The 17403-nt window shown below is 42.7% G+C and overlaps 1 protein-coding gene across 1 annotated transcript in view; it reads right to left on the bottom strand.

The window, feature by feature from the left end:
• The window catches only part of LOC145405262 (uncharacterized), a 35239-nt gene extending 22378 nt beyond the window's left edge, over positions 1 to 12861 (bottom strand). Inside the window, exon 1 of the mRNA XM_080276679.1 lies at positions 12756 to 12861. Coding sequence (XP_080132805.1) covers positions 12756 to 12861 — 106 coding nt within the window. The remainder of the gene's footprint in view (positions 1 to 12755) is intronic.
• Between the last annotated feature and the right edge of the window lie 4542 nt (positions 12862 to 17403).

Here is a 17403-nt window from a genome sequence, read left to right as displayed (position 1 = left end):
CTCCACAGTCTAACTTATTTTGTTATTATGCTGGCAATGAAATAATTCTCATCATTAAAATACATCTTGAGGACATAATGAAATGAAAATGAAGGATGACAATCACCAAGGTCACACGAGCACATTTTATGTCCTATGACACCCGATGAGGAGCGCAGAAGCATGGCTAGGCAAGGTGGTCCTGACACTTAAGATGAGAGTTACCAGCCCCACTCATCCCCAAGTGGCATTATGTGAGCAATAAACCCCAACCACCCCTTGGATATAAACCTGAACTGGCTCAGTCCGATTGGAGCACCTTAATTATCCACTAAACCACCAGGTGCCATAATTTGGTTATATGGTTACCACCCAGCACTGGGAATGGTTTCCTGGTGTACAGGAAACCATTTGGCTTGTCACTCAGTGTAGAGTCACTGATAGGCAGAAGGAAGAGGAAAGAGTGAAGGAATGAAAAAAAGGAGAGGGAGTGTAAAGTCACCTGTAGGCAGAAGGAGGAGGAAAGAATGAAGGAATGAAAGATAGAAGAGGAAGGATGGAATGAAGGTAGAGAGGAAGAGGCTGGCACTCAAGCAGCACTACACTGAGTGTGTGGATGGTGAGCGCTGCCACCGTTTTGTTTCGTTTTTGAAGGCTCCAACATGCTTGCATGCATCAGCCTTGGTCACCTAATGGCACCTCTCCATTCTGCACGATCCATGGCAGCTTCCCTGTTCAGTCCCTTAACCCGTGGAGAGCGACCATGCATCCGTAGGGACCAGGCGCCAAGCGATGATTTAGCTGAAATTTTGAGTCTTACAGAATTGAATGAAACACACATCATCGTCTTGGACATGTTCGCACACATCCGGCAATATATATGACCACATAAAGTCACGTGGTGGTGAGATAAAATGGCCAGAAGATGAACAGCTGGTGGCGCGAACAACCCACCCACCACCTGCGGTGATTGAGGTAAGGAAGGGGACATTAACCAGGAAAAACAGCCTATATTTACCATGGCCTTGGGCAAGGATCACATGATTACTGTATCATAAACCCTCTCTCTCTCTCTCAAACTATGATAATTACCTTTACTTTATGCACTGCCAACAAAGCATACGTTATTATTTAGGCCTACCCGTTACTCTCTCTCTCTCTCACTCTCCGACAGAAGAGGGAGGGAATGGAGAATAAGGGAGAGAAGAGGGATGATGTTTATCCTGACTCAAAGGGACACTCCTTTGTCATTCCCATATTTATTCTATCTCTCTCTCTTCTCTCTCTCTGACAGAGGAGGGAGGGAATAAAGAATAAGAGAGAAAAGAGGGACGATGTTTATGCCTAATCTCATGACTAAAAGGGACGCTCCTTTGCCATTCCCGTATTTATTCTCTCTCTCTCTCTCAGAAAAATGCCCTTTACCTCTCTCTCTCTCTCTCTCTCTCTCTCTCTCCCAGAAAAATGCCCGTTCTCTCTCTCTCTCTCACGTGTAAGTTTGTGTGTGTGTGTGTGTGTGTGTGTGTGAGTGTGTAGCTCCCTTAGCGCCTGATGTGGGGTTGGCGGCGTCACTGGAGGAAAATTAGTGAGCACTTCATAGTGTCCACGCGCACGCACGCGCGTATTCTGACTGTACATGGGGCAGTGCATGGATGGTATTGAGAGTTGCCACCTGCCCCTATTTCTCATACAAATTTCAGCCACCTACTCCTTGTGGCGTGGTTTTGGTAAGCCTTTGAATATCACACTCATTTAAAGCCTATAGCTTTCGACTCTGATAAATCCCAAATAAGGCCTATCGCTCTCAACAGGTTAACCACAAGGTCACACTTAATGACCTCGTCCCACATCTTTCTCGGTCTACCCCTTGCAACCCCACCCCCAATATTAAGACTTTTCACCTTCTGCACCCAATTATCATCCCCCATCTCTCCACATGTCCAAACCATCTCAATCTACCTCTCCTCATCACAACACCAATACACTCCAGTCCCATTCTACCTCTCAACTCTTCCATCGTACACCCAGCCCCCCTAGGCCTCACACTCAGGGACGCACTGCACATCCACCTAATCATTGTCATTTCTGTACATTTGAGCCTGCGAATATCCTCTTCCTTTACTTTCCAGGTCTCACTACCATACAGCATCACACTCCTAACACATGGTGCATACAAAGACCCCTTAGCAAGTAGGGAAAGTCCTCTCAATGTCAGGAGAGGCAACAGCTCCCTGAACTTCTTCCAACCACTTCTCACTCTAAACACAGAGCTAGCCCCAGACCCACCTCCAGCACATAACATGTCTCCCAAATAACAAAACTCTTCTGCACACTCAAGAGACTCACCAGCAAGTTCAATCCTTTCACACCTGACAATCTCCACTTGCTCTCCCCGACACGCCGTACACTTAAAATCAGCATTATCTCATAGTCTACCTCTAATACTACTACATCTCTTGAGCACTCATTTATCACAAACACTGCACGAGGTGGAATTACTTCCCATGCCCTTGTGGCAAACTGCACATGGCCACTCTCCCTCTTCTTTGACTGTACTGCCACCAACCCTTGATATCATCACTTTTTTTTTTTATCTGCATTTACCCTTAAGCCCTTGCACCCCATAACATCTCTCCACTTCCTAAATCTTTCCTTCGCCTCCCTTTCATAGTTTCATTCTCTGCAATCAACACCAAATCATCAGCATACAACATCTCCCACGGAAGTCCATTTCTGAAGTCACGTGAGAGGACTTCAAGTACCATGATAAACAACATGGGACTCAAAACTGATGCACACCAACATTCATGGTAAACTCATCACTTAAATCTCCATTCACCCTTACCTGGATGCGAGCACCCACATACATGGCCATAACCACCCTAACCAGCCACTCCTCCAAACCAAGCTTTCTCATTGCCCACTTCACCACCTCTCCAGGGACTCTGTCAAAGGCCTTTTCCAAATCAACAAAAACAAAATACAGATCCCTTTTCTTCTCAATATATTTTCCCGGAAGCTGTCAAACAATGAATTTGGCATCAGTGGTCCCCCTGCCAGGCATAAACCCAAACTGCATCTCATCAATATTCACTCTTTCTCTAATACCTTCTAGAACTCTCTCCATTACCTTCATTATCTGATCTAAAAGCTTTATAACTCTAGAATTTCCTCTTTCCAGGGCATCACCCTTCCCTTTGTACACATTTACAATTACACTCTTCAGCCAATTATCTGGGACAACACACTCCTATATAATCATATTTATCAGGTCAGTCACTAACCTCACCCCTATACCTCCTGAGGCCTTCAACAATTAACAGTAAACAATATATATACAAATTCATATCTAATCATTAAAAATTTATTGCCAGACATGATCACACAGGCTAAATGCTAGGCTGACATTTCTTCTCTCTGGTAATGATGTCAAGTTGGTCATCTCAAAAAGGATAAAATGTAAGGAAAACTATGCTTAATAGGTGTATCACACCACTAACAAGTGAAAAGGAATATTTCCATTTCACAGTTTCTAATGAAATATTCACAGTCTATATATTGTATATTAAAGATATATAGCAACGACTTAACCTCAGGGAGCAATTAAACAACTGATCCAACTGAAATAAAGCATACTAGCTTGTCTGCATCATCAACATAACTATTAATGTCAGAATTGTATTGCTGCTGCAGCCACTTTTATTTTCAATATATTACTGTCTCATCATTGCCACAATCACTGGTTGGTCTGTGTTAGGTGTTCATCCACTGTTACAGATCAGAATGCAGGGTTAATCCTTCTTGATGCCACTTGCTCTGATTCTTGCAGGTTGTCACTTATGTTTCACAGGTGTAACATCAGACACATCAATCTTTCAGTACCTTCTTAGAAATCAGGTATCTCTGCCCAAAGCCCATCAAGGTGGTGTAACAGTAGACACTAGCCTCTACCTAGGTGATCACTGTGATTTCAGGTCTTGCATCTACCTAGTCCCCTGGACTCCTTCAAAGTCAGTGGAAGATGGTTATTCCCCAGATAGAGGCACCCCAAATTTACAACTGGGTTGCATTTGAAAACAAAGACAAAGAAAATCCAATTGGCAGCATTATAACATGACCTCAGTAGGTTATGTAGGCAGCCAGCCATGTTGTGTCTCTCACCATCCACTCATTTGATGCAGTGCTGCCTATTTCTTTCATCACCTTTATTATTTTTTGTCTGTGTCTGCTCCCCCCTCTTCCTATTTCTCCCATCCTTCCTGTCACTTTTATTACTCTTCTTTCCACTTCAGGTGGCTTTACACTGGGTGACAGGCTTAATGGTTTCCTGTAACCCAGAAAACCATTTACAACACTTGGGGGGTAATCATATAGCCAAATAATGAGGTGATGAGGAGCCAGCTATGGTGCCTATCAACCGGGTGGAGAGGCAAATGCTGAGTCCATCTGGGAACCAAACCTCCAGAATCTTTCCCACACCTTACTGTCCACTGCAAGGAAACAAGGTTCACAGTTCAATGCATGGGATGGCTTTGCAGGGGCAGTTGCTTGAGTTCAGTTGATAACCAATCCACTACAATTTTACAAGTCAACAACTACCTACAACACCACAATACTGCCACTTGTGGTAAAATAATAATACAGTAGCCCCTCGTTAAACAATGAACCGGAATGAGATGAATCACATATACATGATGAAGAAAGCGTAAAGACATATTTCAAGATACAATAGCATTTTCACCATACCATCCTTACAATCCTGTACAGGGCCTCAGTCAATCTCCATATTAACACTCATGGATTCCCAATAACTCAAAATACATGTCCTAAATACCGTAATTTTATCTAAAGATAAGAAAATATCTAGGTGTAATTGCAATACCAATAAGCAAAAGTGTGTGATATTAACACCAAATAACTTCATCTCAAGCATGGTACATTATCATTACCTGCAGTGTAGAGATGATGATTTACTTTGGTAAAGAAGTTAACTCCTGGTGGTCTGAGCTGTGCTTGCTTCTCCTGGTTATTTCCTAACTTGAATATAGGAGACTTTGGCACTGAAGCTGTAAAAAAAAAAAATAATAATAATAATAATAATAATAATACTGCAATAAAAAATAAATCAAGGAGCAGTCACACTGAGGAATTTTAACAATTTCTTAATTTTTCATATGGACGGGGACCATCATTCATTCGTTCATACGTTTATTTTTGAAAGCTCCAACATGCTTGCATATGTCGGCCTTAGTTACCTAATGGCGGCTCTCCATGCTGCTCAATCTCTGGCACCTTCCCTATTCAGTTCCTTATCCTTGAGGTCACACTCAATGACCTCATCCCAAGCCATTTTTGGTAAACCTCAAGCAACCCTAACCCTAACATTAACACTTCTTACTTACTGCACCCAATTATCATCCCCTAACCTCTCCACGTGCCCAAACCACCTCAATCTACCTCTCCTCATCACAACACCAATACACTCCATTCCCATCCTACCTCTCAACTCTTCCATTGTAAACCTAGCTCCCCCAAGCCTCACACTCATGGATGCACTGCACGTCCACCTAATCATTGTCATTTCTGTACGTTTGAGCCTGCAAATATCCTCTTCCTTTGCTGCCCAGGTCTAATTACCATACAGCAATCTTAAGTCATGCCACATACAAAGCTCCCTTAGCAGAGTCCTCTCAATGTCACGAGAGACAACAGTTCTCTGAACTTCTTCCAACCGCTCCTCACTCTAGCCACAGAGATAGATCCAGCTCCACCTCCAAAGACATAACATGTTTCCCAATTAACAAAACCCTTCCACACACTGAAGAGCTCCCTTTCAGGCCTGACAATCTCCACCTACTCTCCCAGCACACTGCACATGTGAAATCAGCATTATCTCGCAGTCTACTTCTAATACTACTACATCTCTTATGCACCCACTTATCACAGACACTGCACAAGATGGAATTACAGTACTCTCACACCCTTGTGGCAAATTGCACATGGTCACTCTCCCTCTTCTTTGACAGTACTGCCACCAGCCCTAAATATCATCACTTTTGTTTTATCTACATTTACTCTTAAGCCGTTGTGCCCCATACCATCTCCCCACTTCCTAAATCTTTCCTCCACCTCCCTTTCATCCTCTGCAATCAACACCAAATCATCAGCATACAACATTCCCCACAGGAGACCATTTCTGAAGTCACAATAGAGGGCTTCAAGTACCATGATAAACAACAAGGGGCTCAATACTGATCCCTGGTGCACACCAACATTCACAGAAAACTCATCATTCAAATCTCCATTCACCTTTACCTGGATGTGAGCACCCACATACATGGCCATAACCACCCTAACCAGCCACTCCTCGATCCCAAGCTTTCTCATTGCTCACTTCACCACCTCTCTAGGGACTCTGTCAAAGGACTTCTCCAAATCAACAAAAACAAAGTACAGTTCCCTTTTCTTTCCTATATATTTTTCATGAAGCTGTCGAACAACAAAATATGGCATCAGTGGTCCCTTTGCCTGGCATAAGTCCAAATTGCATCTTAGTGGTCTCTTTGCCTGGCATAAACCCAAACTGCATCTTAGTGGTCCCTTTCCCTGGCATTAACCCAAACTGCATCTCATCAATACTCATCCTTTCTCTAATCATACCTTCTAGACCTCTCTCCATTACCTTTATTATCTGGGCTAAAAGCTTTATGCCTCTGTAATTTCCTCTTCCCAGGGCATCACCTTTCCCCCTGTACACATTTACAATTACACACTTCATTCAATCATCTGGGACTACACACTCATAAATAATCGTATTCATCAGGCCGGCGACTAGCCTCACTCCTATATCTCCTGAGGCTTTCAACATTTCGGCAGTCAACCCAGACACACCTGCTGCCTTCCCCACCTGCATCCTGCCTGTTGCCCTGCTCATAGTAGCAGTGTCAATCAATGGCCAAGGGCCATACACTAGATCAGCAGGCTCCAAACTTTCCCTGTCCCTGTCAAACTCCTCATCTAACAACCAGCTGTAATGTTCTCCCCAAGAGTCTTTAATATCCCCATGTTCACCACTACCCTTCCATCATCATTCTTCACACACTGCTCACCTATGATATCCTTATTCTCCCTCTTTATCTGATTTGCCACCTTAAATATCATATTCTTACTTTCCACATGATTTAGGTTACCAAGTAAAAGTCTCTGTAACTCTGACACTGCCATGTAAACTTCTTTTCTAGGCCTATGGCTGGCAGCCACGTATTCCTGTCTGTTACCACCTTTCTTCCATTCCTGGAAAAGCCTTCTTTTCTCCTTAACTGCACCTTCTACAACCTTCTCCCACTACCAGGGTACCTTATGCCTTGGTGGGCCTCCTGTCCATCCACATACTGAATCAGTAGCTCTCAAGAGGCTGCTCTTGAGGGCTCTGTACTGTTCATTAACACATATGTCAATGTCTCCCTGTTCAGCCAACATTCACCTCATCTCCCTATAGAAGGCATCCCTTATTGCTTGTTTTTTTCAGCTTCCATATTTTCCTCCTAGGTGCATAGGTCTTCTTTTTCATCATCCGCTCCTTAAGTACCATGTCACATATCAATAACCTGTGTTGCTGCACACACTCCTTGCTCCCTATAACTTTAACATCCCACACTAACATCCTAGGAGCCCTCCTGACCAGGAAATAGTCTGTCTGTCTGCTATTTCCCCCAGATTTGTAAGTACAGTAATCAACCTTCTCTCTCTCTTCCTAAAATGTGTGTTGCACAAAATCATGTTCCTTGCCTTTCCAAACTCGAGTATCCTTTCCCCTTCATCATTTCTTGTACCATATGCACATCCCCCATGCATTCCTTCATATCTTTACAATAAATACTGTGCAGTGGATTCTTGACATTTGCAGTTATAGAAAACAGTCCTTGAATCCATTTGTGAAAATGACAAGATATCATGGTACTGGTATGGGGATAATTCAGTGGTGCTGCAGACTGAGATAAAAAAAAAAAAAAAAAAAAAAAAAAAGTGAAAAAATGGCTGGAGGGGAAAGGGCATACAGGTGTTAGAAAGGCCTGGAAACTTTCAAGGTCTCAATCTTTGAGATTTCATGGAATCAGACTGAACACACACACACACACACACACACACACACACACACACACACACACACACACACAGGGAAGAACCCCTGAATTATAGACCAGTGTCTCTAACCAGCATGGTCGCAAAACTGTGTGAGAGAATCCTGAAAGACAGATGGATAAAATATCTGGAAGAGATGAATATTTTGGCTGAATGTCAGTTTGGATTCAGAAGTGGAAGGTTATGTGTTTCTAACTTGTTGAGCTTTTACTCAAGAGCGATTGACGTGGTACAGGAGAGAGATGGTTGGGTGGATTGTGTGTACTTAGACTTAGAGAAGGCCTTTCATAAGGTACCTCATAAGAGACTAATGTGGAAACTAGAATATATAGGAGGACTGAAGGGGAAACTTCTGGAATGGATGAGAGACTTTTTGAGAGACAGACAAATGAGGACAGTAATAAAGGATAGGATGTCTGGATGGAGGGAAGTAACAAGTGGAGTCCCTCAAGGCTCGGTGTTGGCGCCAGTAATGTTCCTGATTTACGTAAATGATATGGTAGATGGAGTGAACAGTTATGCAAGTCTGTTTGCTGATGATGTAAAGATCTTGAGGAAGGTAGAAGTCGAGGAGGATTGTAAAATACTGCAGGAGGATTTGGATAGGATACAGAATTGGAGCCGGACGTGGGAAATGAAATTTAATGTAAAGAAATGTAAAATACTGGAAATGGGTAAAAGTACCAGGAGGCCATCACTGAATTATTTGTTGGGTAATGAATTAATCAGAAAAAGGAGAGAAGAGAAAGATTTGGGAGTGCTGGTCCAAGATAGTTTGTCACCAGAAAAGCACATTAACAAGATAGTTGGAGAGACTTATAAACTCTTGACTAACATAAGAGTAGCATTTCATTATATGGATGAGAAGATGATGAAAAAATTGATAGTGGCCATGATCCACCCCAGGTTGGAATATGCAGCGGTAGTGTGGTCCCCACACAAAAAGAAAGATATAAACAAGATTGACAGAATAACAAGAACAGCAACCAAGATGGTCCCCAGTCTGACAGACCTGTCATACAGAGAGAGGCTGGAAAAACTGGATTTGCCTTCCTTAGAGGAAAGGAGAAAAAGGGTAGACATGATTGCAGTGTTTAGGACCATGGTGGGAGTAGATAAAATTGACAAAGAAGATCTGTTTGTATGAGATAAGAGAGCAACAAGAGGACACGGAAAGAAATTGAAAAAGTCAAGCTGCTTGAAGGATATCAAGAAATATAGCTTTCCTTACAGAAGTATAGACTTATGGAATAGCCTGGACAAAGAGATCTTCCAGTCTAAAAACTTAAACGAGTTTAAAGCTAAATTTGACTTATTGAGAAACAGTGATGGAAACCCACGAGCATAGTACATTCCGTGTATATCACAATTAGGTATATTAGGTAAATACTTTAATATTTGGAATGACTTAGACAAAGAGGTGGTGCATGAGAAAAACATTCATGTGTGTAAAGGTAGACTTGATAAATGTGGATATGGAGACAGGACAACACGAGCATTGCTCAATTCCTGTATACTACAAATAGGTAAATACACACACACACACACACACACACACACACACACACACACACACACACACACACACACACATGTAATACTGTACATCCATGGTGATTAGATTTTAAATGAGAACATGAGTTCTTGAATTCTATATGCAGGCCTACAATATTTGGGGACAAAATCAAATCCATCCCACAAAACCTGAAAGTGGTCACTAAAGTTAAAGGAACGATGACAAAATATTAGGTGAAAAATGAACCACTTTACAGGACCATATCTCAGTGTACTGTAATGGGTGTATTTATGATTCAGTTTTAAATTTTTGTCCAGGTGGCCTATCAATTTCAGTGGATATTGTAGATGGTCTTGCATTTGTATCCAAGAGGTGACATGAAAATATGTAAGCACTATCTGCTGTTGGTCCTTGACCTCAAAGACTGGGTTGCCTAGTTTATGTTACTTAAAGAACAAAAAACTAACACACTACTGAAACATCACCTACGCTCTATACACAAAGGTACTGTAATATGACTACATAATAAAGTATACACAAAGCTTGCTCAAAAACATACCAAAGGGTAATTAAAACCTATCCACATGTTTATAGCCAGATGCCACAATTCTGGATAGGGTGGCCACAAAACAAATCACCTCCAGGTCACCCTGTCTTCTGCCATCACATGTCCCTCTCCCATGCTCGCATATCCACTCTGTTCTTTCACCCTCCACCTCATCCTTGGTCTCCCCCTCCCTCTCTTTCTTTCCACTTCACTCACACGCACTCTCCTAGTCAATCTATCAATCTCCATTCACCGCACGTGTACTCCTCCCAACACTTTTCCCCTCTTCCATATTAGCATTACAAATTTCTCAAACTTCCTCATTTGTCTATCTGTCTGTCTCTTCATGTATCTCCAGATACTCCTCTATGATACACTTCCATCCTTCTCACTACCAATCTGCATTCTTTCAGCAGCGTCTAACTATCAGTTCCACATATACATGTGAGGAAACACAGCACTATTGCACAGTGACCCTTACGTGCCATAAACATAATCACCTCCCTACTCCCTATAACTGACCTCACTGCATCTGTAACCTTGTTTCACTGCTGTATCCTTCCTTGCACTTCATCCTCAAAACTCCTATCCTTACTAGCTAATCATACTAGTCATCCCCTGATTCACAGATTCATGATACACTTTTTCCTGATACATGATCAATTCAGCTGTGACTCATTTTCCAGTTATCCAGTACACAGCACTGTCCATGCATAGGTGGACTGATCTCCCCCTTCCCCCCCTCCCCACCCACACACAAAATGTAATGAATGTGAAAATAGCTGTGGTGTTGGAAGTGATGGCAGTTGTAATGGTATTGACGGTAGCTGTCGCAGTAGTAGCAATAGCAGGGGTAGTAGTGAAGTGATGGTAACTGTGGTGGTGGTAATGATTGCAGCTGTTGTTGTGGTATTGATGATGTGGTACCTGTAGTAGCAGCAGCAATGGTAACTATGGTAGTGGCAGTGATAGTAGCTGTACAGTAGTTATGGTGGTGGTGGTAATGACAGCTGATTTAATTCTCTTTAATCTCACAGTTTCTCTGTTCTACCTCTGTACCCTAGGGTAGGCAACTAATATATCTTTCGAAAAAAATATCAGCAGACAAGTTTGCTTCATACCTGTAAATGCTTTTTTAGTGGGAAAGTTGAGGTACAGCCCAAGATGTGCTTAACACCTCACTTTACTATAATGAGTTGAGTACAGCAGGGAAGGAAGGTTGTTGGTACACTGAAAGCAGTGATGAGAAATAGCGAGGTGAGTATGGAAGTTAAGAAGTCACTGCATGATAGTATTGTGATCCCTACCCTGACGTATGGAAGCGAGGCGTGGACCTTGCAAGAGGGGAACAAGTCAAGAGTGAGAGCAGTGGAAATGAGTTACCAGAGAGGAGCATGTGGAGTAACCTGGAGGGACAGGCTGACGAATGAAGAAGTGAAGGAACGTTGTGAGGTGGATGTGGATGTGATTGAGAAGATTAGGAGAAATACACTGAGGTGGTTTGGACATGTGAAGAGAATGGAGACTGAAAGACTGACTAAGAGGGTGTATGTTGGTGAGGTGGAGGGAGGGAGAGGGAGGGGTAGACCAAGGATGAGGTGGAGGGATGGAATTGAGAGGTATATGAGGGAGGGGGGGTGAGTTGGGGGGAGGGTAGTCAAATGGTGGGTGACAGAGCGACTTGGAGGCGTTTTGTCTGCGGCCACCCTTTGTGGGATTAGGGCGTCGGGCTATAGATAGATAGATAGATAGATACTTGAGAGTTCTGAGATACGTGGTTTCAATGTAAATGGCACATCAGGTTAACACACTGACAGCAAAAATCCAGGGATGACAGTACCACCAAATACAGTAGTTTAAGGTGCTAACATTCTCCATTTTCTGACCATTTAACTTCACTACACACCCTGTTACTTCATTCCCCTCAGAAATCAAAACTATTCCTTGCTATAATCATTCCAAGCCTTGGGACTGCCACATGAGTTCAGTGGACAGAATGGTACCATCAACTAATAACATTCAGCCAATTTCCACACACTACTCTCCCTCTTTCTCATGGGACACTAAGATCCACTGCTCTACTTTGCATTACCATTAATACACCAATACTGAACAATCACGGAGACATGACATCCGTTTCTATCTAATATCAAAATCAAAGAACTCCCAAAGTTCATCTTCTACACATAATGCCACCCTTGCACCTTCATACATACTTTTAACAGTATTTAAAAATTTGCCATTCATTCCACATATTCTTAACACCTCCCACATTCTGTTTCGTTTGCTTTATTATCTGGTGTCACCTAATTGGTAAGGACAGCATGCAACTTCTTCCCCTTCTCTAAATACTTCCTTACAACACATGCCAAAGATAGAATCTAGTCTCCTTCCTTAAACCCCCCCTTGTTTCTCAGAGACCTCTCATCCTCCTAAAATTCTGCTGTTTCTCTCCTACCATTATCTTGGTTCTCTCTCTCTCTTTCTCTCAGTCAGTCTACGACAACATATCTTTCCCACTTCTGTACATTAAGAAGACAAATAATCCTTTGATTGCCATGCATACTGTACCTTGCTTTTCTAGCTCAAAGAGTTTCATTTCCTCAGCAAGTTTTTCCAGAACGTTGTTGACCTGTTCGTCCTGGCACTCTGCTTGGGCCAAAGCCTGTACATCCATTGCGTATTCCGTCAAACTGAAAAAGACAACAATACTGTAGTACTAAAGATACTGTCATTGTTGAGCTACCACAGTCTGTTTGACTTAGCAGACCCATCAACCACACGCAATCCACCACCCATGCTGAGCAGTCTCATGCGGTGAACCAACATTCCCATATGGCTGATGGCGTTTCACAAAAGCAAGGCAAATGGATCAGTGTGGATGCTTGGTTCCTAGGTGGATGCCACATTTGCATCTCTCCACCCGGCTAACAGGGGCACCACAGTAGGCATCCCATTATTTGGCTATATGGTTACCACACAGCACTGTAAACTGTTTCCTGAGTTATGGTACAGCCTACAGGAAACCGTTGGCTTGTCACTCTGTAAGGCCACCTGAAGTAGAAAGAAGAGTACAGTAATAAACAGTAACAAGAAATGAGAAAAATAGGAACAGAAGAGGACTAACAAAAAAAAAGGAATGACACACATGAAGGATGAGGTATCCAGCATTACATCAAGTGAGTGGATGATGGGCACCCTCACTTAGCACCATATTACTAAAGTAAAGGTATTAAATACAGTTCCACCTGTGAATGTAGCTTTTTTTTTTCATTTGTAAGTAACAAGTTGAGTGGTAGGTGGGGCTGCTCACCATCCACTCACTCAATGTTGTGCTGCTTTGGGTGTCTGCCCTATCCTCTCTTCTTTCCTTCCTCTTCTGTCTTTCTTTCCATCATTCATTCCTCTTTCTTCTGCTTATGGGTGACTTTACACTCCTTCTTTGGTCTTTCTTTTCTTCATTCATTCCCCTTCCTTCTGCCTATAGGTGACGAGCCAAATTTCATTCATGAGCTAAATAGTTTCCTGTATACTGTACCAAGAAACCATTTACTATGCTGGGTGGTAACCATTTAACCAAATTATGGCATCTGGTGGTTTAGTGAGTAATTAAGGTGTTCCAATTGGATTAAGCCTGTGTAGGTTTATATCCAAAGGATGATTGAGGTTTACCGCTCACGTAATGCCACTCAGGGATGAGTGAGGCTGGTCGCTCTCGTCTTAAATGTCAGAACCAACTTGCCTTGCCCCGGGTTCCTAAGCTCCTCTTGGGGCGGCATAGGATTGGATGAAGTAACAAGTTTCTGCATAACCAAAAACCATTTTTTCATCTATCATGAGCAAGTTTTGAAAGCTAAACTCAAAGAAGAAGCTTTGAACCACTTTGGACACCACTTAGACAGTAGAAATGGTAACAGGAGGAATCATTTTAGACTTAAAGAGTAGCACAGTGGGTTCATAACTTCCTGTCTGCTGTTACAATGCCTCATGATGCATGATAACCTTCCTCTTACGTTGACAAATTTTCTATTATGAACGCTCAGTGCTGTCATTCCCACGCCTGGTACTGGGCTGGCCAAATCTGTGTTCCAGCACTCTGAGTATCATACCACTGTTGCTTTGTGTTGCCTCGCTCAGTGCATAATGGAGAGACAAAAAGGAATACCTGTATTGTTATCTCTGGTAGGACAGTTGAACAGGACGCCTCCAAAATGTGCTCGCCATAAATGAAAAATAGATTTTTAGCTATTGGTTAAAAAAAAAAAGAAAAAAAAAAAAAGCCCCCTCCCATTGGAAACATCCAAAGAAGAACATTCAAAACAAATAAGGGGACAGCATAGCAAGGAGGTCTAGAATGTCATGCACCTGAACAAAGACAGCAGGTTTATGTCTCTAGCTCAGTGACTGCTGCAGTACTGTACAAACATTTATGTACTCAAAATAGCTCAGCACATAAAAAACAACGTTGCTTAACTTTGCTGATCGGACGGGAAGCGGTGTACTCAATGTGGCGTGGCCGTTGGGTCTGGTTAGTAATTGGATGGGTGACTGCCTGGGAACACCAGATGCTGTTGGCATCCCTACGTGTCAAGTGGGGTTGGTGGAGGATTAGTGCCTCTCCCTGTAAAACAATTAACTCTAAGCCCTTGGCCACCCCGTTTGGGATACATGGCGTTTGGCAATGAATGAATGAAAAAACAAAAAACAAGTGAATCTGTAACTGATGGCACAAGATGTAAATTACAGTAAGGTATTGAGCATGGGGCCCAGGAAGTCACATCCATCCACCCATCATCCAATCCTACGTTGCTCCATGAGGAGCGTAGGAGCCCGGGGCTAGGCAAGTTGGTCCTGACACTTAAGATGAAAGTAACCACCCTCACTCATTCCTGAGTGGCATTACATGAGCAATAACTCCAGCCACACCTTGGATATGAACATTCACTGGCTCAATCCGACTGGAGCGCCTTCATTACCCACTAAACCACCAGGCACCATAATTTGGTGATATGGTTACCACCCAGCATAGTAAATGGTTTCCTGGTGTACAGGAAACCATTTGGCTTGTCACTCAGAGTAGAGTCACCCACAAGCAGGAGGAACAGGAAAGAACACATGAAATATATCTACCATTCTATCTATGGCCAGATGCCACAATCCTGTTCGGGGTGGCCGTTTGACAATGAGTTACAGTAAGGGCACTATACCTCCGCCAACCCACTTGTTGACACATAGGGAACACATATGTGTTCGCTATATGGTTGCCACCCAGCGCTGAAAATGGTTTCCTGGCTTTGCAAAAAACCATTTCGTTTGTCACTCAATGTCAAGCCACCTGAAGAGGAATGAAGAGTAAGAAAAACTGAATAGAAAGATGGAAGAAATAGGAAGAGAGGAGGGAAGACACAGAAAAAGAAAGATAAACCTGAAGGAAGAAGTACAGTAGACAGCACTATACGAAGTAAGCAGGTGATGGCTGCCACCACGTGACAACAATAAAGCCTTTTGGCAAAAATCAAAGTGTTCTATAAATGAAAAATCAGTAAAAGGGAAAGAACAAAAGATATTTACATATCCTACCCTCTTATCACTTGCCTTGGTAATGTTTACACAAAGCCCACGCAGGCAATTTTGGCCTCTATGCAGCTGCCAGAAGAGATATGTACTTTCTCTCTCTCTCTCTCATTTCCTGCTCCCATAATATCGCTCTCATATTCAATTTTGGGTCACATCCAAAGGTAATACATGAGAATATCCATCCATCCATCATCCAATCCTACGTTGTCCCATGATAAGTGTAGAAGCCTGGGGCTAGGCAAGTTGGTCCTGACATTTAAGATGAGAGTGACCAGCCTCACTCATTCCTGAGTGGCATTACGTGAGCAATACACCCCAACCACCCCTTGGATATAAACCTTCACTGGCTCAATTCGATTGGAGTGCTGTCATTACCCACCAAACCACCAGGCGCCATAAATTGGTTATATGGTTACCACCCAGCGCAGTAAATGGTTTCCTGGTGTACTGGAAACTATTTGGCTTGTCACTCAGTGTAGAGTCACCCACAGGCAGAAGGAAGAGGAAAGAATGAAGGAAAGATAGACAGAAGAGGGAGCGTAAAGTCATCTGTAGGCAGAAGGACGAGGAAAGAATGAAGTAAAGAACGACAGAAGAGGAAGGAAAGAAAGAAGGACAGATGAAAGGAAAGGACAGACACCCAAGAGCAGCACTACATCGAGTGAGTGGATGGTGGGCGCCTCCACCTACCACTATAGGAGAGCATAATAAGAGAAAATTAAGGAAATGAGGTAGTGCTTATGGATTACCAAAGTCTGTCTGTCTGTCTCTCTCTCTCCTGTCCCTCTCCTTACTCATTATCAAGCCACATCCAAAGATTACAAAAGAAAATAATGAAAGAAAATTCTGCAAAAGATGAAATACACAAGAAATCTGTGTCCCTCACCCATTTCATCAGAGATGTTTAACTAAGCTCGGGGAAGTGATTTTGGCCTCTGTCAGACTGGTAGAAGAATGGTTTCTTTCTCTCTCTCTCTTTCTTCACCCCCTAGCCTCAGAACCCCTTACTTCAAGCCCATTTCAGGGCTCCCTATGATATGTGTTTCTTCCTAACTGCACCTTTTTCATCACTTTCTATTAACCTAACCATGCCTGTGTGTGTTTCTGATACCATAACAGTATGTATCGTATGTACTTAGGGGGTATAAATTGAAATAAAAGGGAAAATTTAGGTTTATGAGTGGGATGCCCAGTACCAATTAGGGTAAATCCCATTGGTTCTGTGCTTTCATACTTGCGCAATTTCATTGTCCCACACTAGGCTCGGTACCAATTATGGCATGAACGATAACCAATGGATCACTGTACACTGTACAGCACAGTGCTGTAACTGTATCTCTCTAAACCACTCACAAAGCCCCCTTTCCTCCTTTCTCTCTCTTTTTTTTTTTTAGCAGGATGCCCAGAGAGAGTGCCGATTCAAAGGCCACATTTCACTGAACTTACTGTCAGTGATTCTCACAGCATGACCAAGACCAAGGATATACCAAGTGGCAATCCTAGGTGGTTATAATCAGATGGGTCTGGAGGCAAAACCTCCCAATTAGGTAAATCTAAGCTAGGTTAGGTTTCCTATAGTTCTGAACATTTAATGCAGTGAAGAGTCCTGTTAGCAAGATCACTGGTAGTTAATCAACGCATC

Source organism: Coenobita brevimanus, chromosome 66 (genome assembly GCF_032717465.1).
Source record: "Coenobita brevimanus isolate Jiangsu-jjx chromosome 66, ASM3271746v2, whole genome shotgun sequence".
Lineage (NCBI taxonomy): Eukaryota > Metazoa > Arthropoda > Malacostraca > Decapoda > Coenobitidae > Coenobita > Coenobita brevimanus.
This window is presented reverse-complemented; position numbering and strand designations above follow the sequence as displayed.